At 42.6% G+C, this 11,098-nt stretch overlaps 1 protein-coding gene across 1 annotated transcript in view; it reads right to left on the bottom strand.

Moving 5' to 3' along the window:
• The window catches only part of LRRC2 (leucine rich repeat containing 2), a 62,138-nt gene that overhangs the window by 16,691 nt on the left and 34,349 nt on the right, over positions 1-11,098 (bottom strand). Inside the window, exon 5 of the mRNA XM_027879169.1 lies at positions 5,296-5,432. Within this exon, the coding sequence (XP_027734970.1) occupies positions 5,296-5,432 (137 nt within the window). The remainder of the gene's footprint in view (positions 1-5,295; positions 5,433-11,098) is intronic.

Genomic DNA, 11,098 nt, shown 5'->3' with positions numbered 1-11,098 from the left:
TGCTGATGTGTCAGCCTCACCTCTGTGCCTGGGAATGTCATGGAACAGATCCTTCTGGGAGCTGTGCTGAGGCACAGAGAGGTGATCTGAGACAGATTTGGCTTCACCAAGCGCTGCCTGACACCTTAGTGCCCTCCCAGCCTGAAGTGACTGCACCGGGGGGACTCGGGAGGGGCTGCTCGTGTCATCTGCATGGGCTCCCCTAAGGCCTTTGCTATGCTCCACCACAACACCCTCCTGCTGAAGTGGAGGGACAGGGATTGGATGGCTGCAGTGCTCAGGGGATGAGGAATTGGCTGGGTGGTCTCATCCAGGGTGTGCTGGTCAAGAGCTGAGTGTCTGGATGGACCCCAGGGAGCAGTGGTGTCCCCCAGGGGTGCGTGCTGGGACCAGTGTCACTCAGTGTCTTCTCCATCAGTGGTGCAGATCGTGGGATTGAGTCACACTCAGCCAAAGCTGCAGGTGACCCCAAGTTGAGTGATGCAGTTGAGCTGTCTGAGTGAGGCAGTGCCATCCAGAGAAGCTGCACAAGCTTGAGAACTTGGCCCATGTGAGCGTTATGAGGTTTAACAGGACCAAGTGCAGGGAGCTGTGCCTGGGACTGGGGCAATCCTACATTGGATTATATAATATATATATATATATAATTATATGTATAATAAAATTACATAAAATATAACATATTGGATCATATAATTGGACTACATAATCTTTACAGATCATTTTCAACCCAAACTACTCTATGATTCTGTGATTTTGAAAGGTCCTCAAGTCTGTACTTGCTTGTATCAGGACTCAGCTGAAACTTTCTATGCATCAGAAATACAAAACAAGATTTAATTTCATCTTTTGGAAACAGCGTGTGCTAAAATAGCCAGAAATAGCCAGAACCTTCTCATTTCTCTGAACTTCAAAGATCAGTTTAGGTAAGACTGACAGGAAAATGCAAGTATGCATACATGTACATGTTGATTGACAAAGTATTCACATTCTATAACAGCCTCTAATTTCTTCACTTCACACTACCCAAACCTCACAGATGACACAGAAAGCATTCAGATCACTCACTGGAACGGCTCAGATGTGGCACTGAACACTGTTCAAAGAAGAATAACTTTGAAAAAAAAGCCCTTTTTAATTTATTTTCTGTATCAGAACCTCTAAGCATTTCTGTCTCGTTGCTGGGAGTGTGGAATGGCGTGTCTGTCCTGTGACTGACAGCACGTGCCACACCAGATGGAACAGACAGAAGAAATGAACACTTCTTCATCTTCCCTCTCTTCTCATTCAAGTTCCTTTGGGTGACATCTATAGATACTCTTGGCTGCAGCAACATTACTGGCAGAAAAACAAAACCACAGCAAAAATGACTCTTTGAAACATCATGCACAGGAAAATTTAATTGGGTGATTCTGTAAATAAGTGCAGAAAGTACTACTTTCTAAAGAAAGCACACCTAAAAGTAAGGTCAGAGCAGTTTTTCTACATACCTGTATCAGAAAATACATTATTTATAATACAGCTTTTACTCCTGGAAAAGCCAATTTATTGCATAACATGCATGAACACAGCAGCAGGAACTCTGTCCAACAGCTAAAATACAGATGCCAGCATCATACTAATTCCTAAATTCACACACAAAACATACAAGAAATATGCAAATAAATCCATCCATCAATCCCCTTCTCTATGCAGCTACTGATATGTGGTGTCCAGTATAATCACAGTGCTAGGAGGTGGACTGGATAACATGCAAAGGCATGACCCTCAGGAGCATCTTAGCCAGAAGAGCAAATTCATCCCCATCTAAGAAGAATCTTGTGACCTATGTGTCCTATCAGGGAGGATTATGCCCTAAGCTTCATAGTGTACCTTCCTCTGCTAAACGTGGTTACTGAGGTCTAGAAGCATCTGCTGGAAACTGGCTGTACAAGTGTAATGTCATGCAGGTTGCCTTTTCTAATGTTTATGTGCTGGGAACCTCCTTAACAACTGCAGTTACCTGAAAAGCAGTACGAGATAGAGGTGTTTAGCATCTTGTCTTTCCTGAAGTTTCCCTTATTTATAAAACAAATTCACAGACTTAACAGACATCATAACAGCCTGTGAATTCCTTATGCGGCTGACTGAAAAATTTGGGCTCAGAAGCAACCCATATGCTTTTATATTTATATTTTAAATTTATATACCTATATGGTAGCTGTCTTCACCATTAGGAACTTCAGTTCTAAACGGGTATTTGATGACACTGCTTGGGTTTGTGCAACAGCCCACATTCACCCTCTACCATTTCCAATTAGCAACTACAGTCTTGTGTTACATGATCTCATTGAAATATCTCCCCCTAATTTAGCTCATCACATAATATTTTGTGTTTATATTTAAAAAAAAAAAAAAAACAACCACCTAAAATCTATTCCTAAGAAAACAAAACACTGAATAATCAAACAAAATAAGGGCTTCTAGACATCTCTATTTTTTGCAACTGTCATAAAGAAAATAGATAGAAAAGGAACAGGGAAACTGATTAATAATATGTAATTCAATTTCAGAGCCCTGATGATCTCATAATCCATTATGGATGTGTCAAAAATTGTTGATGGAATTAAAATGTGTTTTGAATTCATGGTTTCTTGGTAGTTTCTTAGGACTCAGACCCAGAAAGACTTATATGCAATAGTTAGGTTAACATGCATGTTTGAATTCATTTTCATATATCTTTGAATTCATTTTCATATACGTTATCAGTGTCTATCTGTCCATTATTCTAGGTTAAAAAAAAAACAAGGTAAAATTAGGCTTAGATAATTCCTACTGGGCTGCAGTTTGTCTTTCATGGAATCAGAGAATCAGAGAATCAGTCGGGTTGGAAAGGACCTCTGAGATTGCCAAGTGCAACCCTTGATCCAACCCTGCTGTATTTCCCAGACCATGGCACTGATGCCACATCCAGTCCCACCTTAAACACCTTCAGGGATGGAGAATCCACTGCTTCCCTGTGCAGCCCATTCCAATGGCTGATTACCCTCTCTATAAAGAATTTCTTCCCAATATCCAACCTAAACCTCCCCTGGCACAGCTGGAGATCAAGCCCTCTTGTCTCACTGAGAGCTGCCTTGGAGAAGAGACCAACCCCCACCTGGCTCCCCCCTCCTGTCAGGGAGTTGCAGAGAGTGCTGAGTCTCCCCTGAGCCTCCTCCTGTCCAGGCTGAGCCCCCCCAGCTCCCTCAGCCTCTCCTCACAGCCCTTGTGCTCCAGTCCCTTCCCCAGCCTCCCTGCTCTTCTCTGCCCCTGCTCCAGCCCCTCCATGTCCTTCCTGAGCTGAGGGGCCAGAGCTGGACACAGCACTCCAGGGGTGGCCTCACAGGGACAGAATCCTTTCCCTGCTCCTGCTGCCACACTCTTCCTGAGCCAGGCCAGGAGCCCTTGGCCCTCCTGGCCCCCTGGGCACACTCTGGCTCCTGTTCAGCCTCCTGTCCCTCCACACTCCCAGCTCCCTTCCTGCCTGGCTGCTCTCCAGCCACTCTGTCCCAGCCCTGGGGCTGCCGGGGCTTGTTGTGGCCAAAGTGCAGGACCCGGCACTTGGTCTGGTTGAACCTCATCCCCTTGGAATCAGCCCATGGATCCAGCTTGTCCAGGTCCCTCTGCAGAGCCCTCCTGCCATCCAGCTGATCAACACTCCCTCCAGCTTGGTGTCAGCTGCAAATTCACTAATGGTGGACTCAATCCCCTCACCCAAATCATCAATTAAGATGTTAAACAGAACTTTATTTCTTTCGAGTAACTTTTACACTGAAGAATGCTCTCATACACTTCTTTGATCTTCACAGAAGAAACTTTTAGGGATTTGAAAGCCCAATAAAAATTTAACTTTGGAACAGACGATAAACAGGAAACACTTTTATCAGCTCTTTATGTTACTTTTTATACCAGTTGCCAAGTTCTCTCTTTTTTTCCTAACAAAGGGAACGCACTTTCCTACCAAAACAGATCTTGCACGTACTTGCTCATTTAAAATCTTGTGTTCCCGTTACTGACACCCCAGAAGAGACTGATGACCAGCCCTTTTGAGCATTTCATGGGATTAATGTAGGTTAACAACAATTTCATTAGGCAATGAGTCATATAATCTAACTTGGGGTCATAAATACTTGTATTTGCTGTTCAAGGCAGGGTGCTGGCAGCGCAGGGAGTGCAGGGTGGTCTCTGTGGGAAGACACCAGGGGCTGCCCCAAACTGTGTTAGTGTATTTATTTCTCACTACTCAAATATATTCTCACATACATTAATCTTTCTGTAGTATAATCTGGTTTGCCCACAAAAGTCAGTGGTAAACAATCTCACTGTATTTTATCTCAAACCATGAGCTTTCTTAACCTGTTTTGTCCCAGTATCATGTAGCTCAGGGGGATGGAGTGAGCAGCCGTGTGGGTGCCCACCACTTTCTGTTTTGCCTCTTTATACAGCTCAGACAAATTCAATATTTTAATTCATTAAATAGTTACCTGCCAATTACTGTAGCCATTAGCCCATCTGAGATTCATCACCAGACACTCATTATGTTAGCAAGGATGCTGATACAATTGTTCCAAACAGAGTGAGCCATGTTGAGTGCACCGAAGGCCAAACACTTTGCAACACTTTAAACCACTTGATAAGTGTTCCTTTAAATTGCATGTTCAGCTTCCAAAGCTGCCCTTGCCTCGTCGTTTCTGGAAAACTAATTCTATAAACTAAGTCAGAAGAGCCTGTGTAGCTTACCACCCAGATAACTGCAAATACAAATTGAGTTCCAGCCTCCAGAGAAACATGGAAACACAATAGATAATGCCAAGGTTCTCCTTCTTGACCTTTTATGTCACGCTAACATGGTGTTGCTTCCAGTGTTTGCCGTTAGATAAAGCCATTTGCACGGACCCAATTTTTTTTCCCCAGGTTTTAAGTGAACCATTACCCAGTAACCTGCACTCAGTTTCAGTGGCTTTCAATCTCACTGAATAGCAGGTTGCCAGAAGGATAAGCAGCCACTAGCCAATTCCTTTTGAGGATCATGTCCTCCTTCATATATCAGAACACATACAAGCAAAATTCAGTCCCTTGAAAACCAAAACAAAGTAGCTTGGTCCCATTTAACTGCTGCTGAGGCATTTTCAGTGACGATACTACTAAGCCATTATTGCTAGAAACTGCAAGGAATGTGATTTAATCTGTCAAGAAAAGATTTGAAGACTGTAATAAAATACCTTGAAATCAAAATAAAAAAAGTTTTTAAAAAAATTGATTTTGTTATCTTACTTCAAATGGGAGATCTGTTATTTCCATATTTCCAGACAAATCCAGTTTTTCTAGATTCTCACAATCACCCAGTTCAGGAGGGACTGACTTCAAATTATTGAAACTCACATTGAGCACTTTGAGGTTTTTTAAGCAGCCTGTGAGGGTAAGATAATTCAAATCAGTGCATTAAAAAAAAAAAAAAGAAAAAAAAGAAAAAAAAAAGGCATTCTCACTTTAGCAAAGAAAAAACTCATTATTGTGGTGATGAGTAAGACTAATAAATATTTCTGCAGTGATCTCTAACTTTGTGGGTGGTAATAGAACCCCTTAATCATCAATGGGTTTTGAGAGAGCTTGAAAGGAGGCAGCAAAGTCTCGCAAAGGTCTTGATTCTTCCATTAATGAGATACCTACTAACCTCAGTTCAAAACAGGGAAGCTGGCTTTTGGTTTTGCCGCTATAGAAACTTGCCTGCTAACTGAAAACCCTCTTAGCAAGTCTTATATTACCTGTTCATTAGGAACAATCAGTCCTACTACACTTACTACATGAAGTTCTGTCACTGGTATCCAGTGTGCATGCTCTTGATCATAAAAAATAATGGATGTGTGCATTTATTTCATTATTCTCTTTATTGCAATGTATCATCCCTGTTGGCTTAATTTTAAGGTCATGATAATATTCTAGGCTACATTTAGTCACAAAGTACTTGTTTCTTCAAGTTATAGCATTACATAATCTTCAGTAAAAACAGGTTTAGAAACATCACTAAAATTTAAACTGTATTATCCTGAGAAAATGGAAGTTATATTGTGATATAATCAAAGGGGAAGGAATTTGAATGTATCAAACTGCTGATGTGTTAGCAAAGGAATCATTAAACACATAACAAAATGAGAACATTCTATGGAAAGACTTGTTGTTTTATTACATGGATGATCACAGAATTTGCAGAACCACAAAATGGTTTCAGTTGGAAGGGCCCTGCAAAGGTCATCTAGTCCAAAGCCCCATTCAACCCAACCTTGAACACCTCCCATGATGAGTCATCCACAATTTCTCTGGGCATACTGTTCCAGTGTTTCACCACCTTCATCATGAAAAACTTCTTATGTTCCATCTACCTCTACTGTTTTTCAGTCTAAAATGATTGTTCCTTGTCCTGCCACTCAGGCCCTGGTAGAAAGTCTCCCTCCATCTCCATCTTTCTCCAAAAGCTGCTTTATCTATTGAAAGGTGACAATAAGGTGAAAAGCAGAAGAAACATAAATGTAATTCAGCAGTCAGAAACCGGGAGAGAACAGCTTTATCTATCAACAGGCTCTCCAAGCAGACTAGCTATTTGTAAGCCAAGACAAGACATACAAGATTCACTATCTTTATCTTTACACCAATGCCCTGGTCCTGGCCAGGACAGTGTTAATTTTTGCAGTGGCTAGGAGGAGACAAGGCCAGGCCCAGGGGATGTTCTGTACCAATTCACATCCTTGCTGGGGGTGAGGGAAAGGCAGTCTCTTCCAGGGTGAAGGGCTACTCATCTGGTCGAGTAAACATAGCAGAGCGAGACACCCAATATTGCCTATTATTGGAGTCTTTTTGCAAGTAAATCATCTCTTTTCTTGTACTCTCTGTCATTAACATTGCTGCTGTTGCTGTTTGTTTTCTTATCTCATTGAAGTTTCCAGTAAATTGCTCTTCTCTCCTTGCCTTTTGTGCCTTCAGTTCTCCCCTCCAGCCCCCTGTGGGGAAGGGAAGGGGAAAGCTGAGGAGCAAGATAGGAGGAGGCACATGGTCCAGAGAGTCTTGGTGGGGGCACTGAACTGGGGAATACCATTCCTAAACCACAACAATCAGCCTTCTATTTATAATCAAGTTCTTAAAAAGAATTCTGGTGTTTCAGGGGATTTTGATGACACTGGAGGGATCTCCCTGCAGCACAAGTCCTCAAGCCAATATCGTAATAGTGAGATTATCTTTAAGACACTAATGCTTAGTTAAACCCTTTCCAAAGCAAAGGTGGGTTTACACCTGCTCCCCTTTCTCAGTGTGTGGCAATCCTTGCCAGATGCTAGAGGGTGTTTCCCATGGAAAAGGGTAGAGAAGAAACACAGAGAATTGAAAACCCTGTATTTTACCCAGAGAAATGGCAGCTGTCAGGGGCAGAGGCACACAGGCCAAAAAGAACCATCACAGAGCATTTACATAAACCCCATAGTTCCCCTAGGACACAACATTGTCTTTAAATGGTGGCTGGACCACACAAATCCTCCCACGTGTGGCAGACAAGGCATATATTGTGAAAACTCAGTTATATTAATATCTACAGGTTACAACAGGGAAAAATACGGGATCTTCCACCCAGCTTCCTCCCCGTTGTAGCTCTGCCAAAAACAGAATATGAGGTGTATTTCAAAAATTCAGCTGTCCTTTTAGGAAGGTAACTTTGTCTTTTCTATTCACTGTAAACTGCTGTTTTAGTTAAAATAACAGAAGCAAAATTTTCTGTAAGTGCATTATTTTGCCAGCACACTGCTGTATGACAAGGGTCATTGGAGCTGGTGCAAGAGACTAATAAACCTAACTTAATGGTGTCAATTGTGAACTACCTTATTTCTGTATTTTTAAACACCTAAAATAATAGAAGTAGAGCCTGGTGAGGAAGCCTCACCAGGTTTATTATCGTGATGTAGGTAAAGGTATTTTATCACATGCTAAGTGTTATAAACATTAATTTACCACCTCATTGCAGCAAAATAATCACTGAAACAGAAACACCTTAAAATAAAATAGACAATCAGAGAATCTGTATTTATTTCCTCAATCAATTAATCCCTTGCTGAAGGAGACGAAATCCTACTGGAATGAGAAAAAGGAACTATTTTTTCTCCAGCACTGAAAAGTTTTTTCTTTTAGCACTAGGATACTGTACTGTTTCCATATGGAATGGAGTTAATGTTTCTCAGAGCAGCTTGTACATTTTGGTGTGTTTTGGGTTTGTGACCAAGCAATGGTAATAAATTAACAGCCTTACACAGCATAAAGGTCATCTTCTGTTTCTCACTCTACTGCCCCAGTGAGTCAGCTAGAGGTGGGCAAAACCCTAAAAATACCTAAAATTACTGGATAGTCCTCCCCTGACTGTTAGATTTTGGAATTTAATTTCATCAGTTATTTGCATTTAATGATATCTGACTTGCTGCACAAAATCTCCTGAATACATGACTTTGAACTCTGCAATTGTGAATTTTATCTCCCTATTTTTTTGGAAGCCTACCTGCTTATCAGGCCTTCCATATTTCTACCTGTTTTGCAGTGACAACAACAGCCAAACTGTGTCAGCAAAAAATTTGTCAGCAAAACAGTAGTCCAGTTTTGCAAAATAATTAAGGAATAAAGTCAAGACTGCTCCTTGAGAAACCCCAAAAATTATCTTCCTCATGACCATGACCCTCCCTTTCCAAACAAGTGCCTTGTTGCCTCTGGTTTAACTAATCTTTTGCTCATTTTTACAATTGTTGCCTCAAAGTCCATTTTCTTAGGTACAAACGTTCATTTTCCATAGTTCTCCATATCAAATTCTTTATGGGACACCAGATGGACAAGATCTACTACTTGAAGCTCAATCATCTCGAAAGATAGAAACCAAAATGAGTTGGGAACAACTTGCTTTTCCTTTATAAATTTTTTTTTATTTCAACCTAGTTTCCATTCAGCACCACATCTGCAATTACCCCTTCCTCTAAAAAGCTGTTTAAAATTCTTACCAGTCACAATCTGCACAGGGGTGGAATTAGGCTGTGTGGGCTGCCAGAATGGTTATCCAGGTTACAGACTGAGATCTGTTCATTTCTCAGACAAAAGGAGTAAGAATGCTACTCTCCTTTTCCCCTAGACCTGTCTGCTAGGTTAGTTTTGTCAAAGAGCAAAAATGTAAAAGACAATAAAATTCATGAAAATTAAAGATTCTCAAAACCAGTTCCACGACTGAAGGAGTGAAAACCTGGGGAGCAATGAATCCCAAAGCACCCTTCAAACATCGTAGGCACTGTCAGTGGGAGGAGGGGGGGGATAAGGGTGGTAAGGCACTATCACTACCCTGAAATCTGTATTTAGGGTCTTATTTATATTCTTCTTAGTGCAAAAGTTCTCCACTGTCTTTGGAGTGCTGCCCAGTCACCACCAGGCTTGATGAGCAGGTAACACAGCAACTGAGGTGGCTTTAGGTGGGGGCAGAGGAGGTGACACCCCTCCACGACTGCACAAATGCAGAGCAGGATTTAACTCCCCCACCTGCTACATGCACACTCAAATAACATTCAAGCACAATTTCCCAATTAAAAGTAGTAGCAGTAAAACCACTGCTACTACAATACTGTTGTTAACTATGGCTTAATGGCACTGAATTCTCATTTCTATAAAATATGCAAATTTGGGAGTTAAACAGCTAGCATCTCTGTGTTTTCCATGGAGAGGTAGTAAAGGCTGTAATGAAATCCATGGCCTCCCTGGCAGATTAAGGTTGTTAAGGTTGTTTTTTTGGTTTTTTGTTTTTTTTTAATGGGAGCTGCAATTCCATAGTTGTTGCCTACAATTGCACTTATTCACAAATTAAAGTTTTAATTTATTTTAAAAAGCTAAACTAGTAACTAAACTCTGTAATTTCATATAGGCGATGCAGCATAGTAATAATGGTAATACAACTTCACCTTTTACAAAAGCCTGCATTAGCAATCCTAACAAGGTGTCAGAGAAAAAATAAGGATTGTCTAAGGACCACATTCAATGCAAAGGCAGATACACCTGTTTAAACTGGAGCAAAACACTAGAGAAAATTTTACATTGAGCTTCAATCACTGAATTATGGAATGGATTGGGTTAGAAAAGGCTTTAAAATCATCTAGTTCCAACCCCCTGCCGTGGGTAAGAACACCTCTCACTATCCCAGATTGCTCAGAGCCTTGTCCAACCCGGCCTTGGAGCCCCAGTGCTGGACATGACATTCCAGGTGGTGTCTCAAAACAGCAGAGGGGCAGAATCCCCTCCCTTGACCTGCTGCCCACGATGCTCTTGACGCAGCCCAGGATAAGGTTGTCCTTCTGGTCTGCAAGTGAACATCGCTGGTTCATGCCCAGCCTCTCATCCACCAGCACCCCCAGGTCAGCAGGGCTGCTCTGGGTCTGATCACCCCCCAGGCTGCGATGACACCCAGGATTGCCCCAGTCCCAGGCACAGCTCCCTGCACTTGGTCCTGTTAAACCTCATAACGCTCACGTGGGCCAAGTTCTCAAGCTTGTGCAGCTTCTCTGGATGGCACTGCCTCACTCAGACAGCTCGACTGCATCACTCAACTTGGGGTCACCTGCAGCTTTGGCTGAGTGTGACTCAATCCCACGATCTGCATCACTGATGGAGAAGACAGTGAGTGACACTGGTCCCAGCACGCACCCCTGGGGGACACCACTGCTCCCTGGGGTCCATCCAGACACTCAGCTCTTGACCAGCACACCCTGGATGAGACCACCCAGCCAATTCCTCATCCCCTGAGCACTGCAGCCATCCAATCCCTGTCCCTCCACTTCAGCAGGAGGGTGTTGTGGTGGAGCATAGCAAAGGCCTTAGGGGAGCCCATGCAGATGACACGAGCAGCCCCTCCCGAGTCCCCCCGGTGCAGTCACTTCAGGCTGGGAGGGCACTAAGGTGTCAGGCAGCGCTTGGTGAAGCCAAATCTGTCTCAGATCACCTCTCTGTGCCTCAGCACAGCTCCCAGAAGGATCTGTTCCATGACATTCCCAGGCACAGAGGTGAGGCTGACACATCAGCA

The sequence above is a fragment of the Empidonax traillii genome, unplaced genomic scaffold (genome assembly GCF_003031625.1).
Source record: "Empidonax traillii isolate 1590-97213 ecotype Southwest subspecies unplaced genomic scaffold, ASM303162v1 scaffold51:size1492887, whole genome shotgun sequence".
Taxonomy (NCBI): Eukaryota; Metazoa; Chordata; class Aves; order Passeriformes; family Tyrannidae; genus Empidonax; species Empidonax traillii.
Note: the sequence above shows the minus strand (reverse complement) of the source record. Positions and strands in the feature narration are given on the sequence as shown.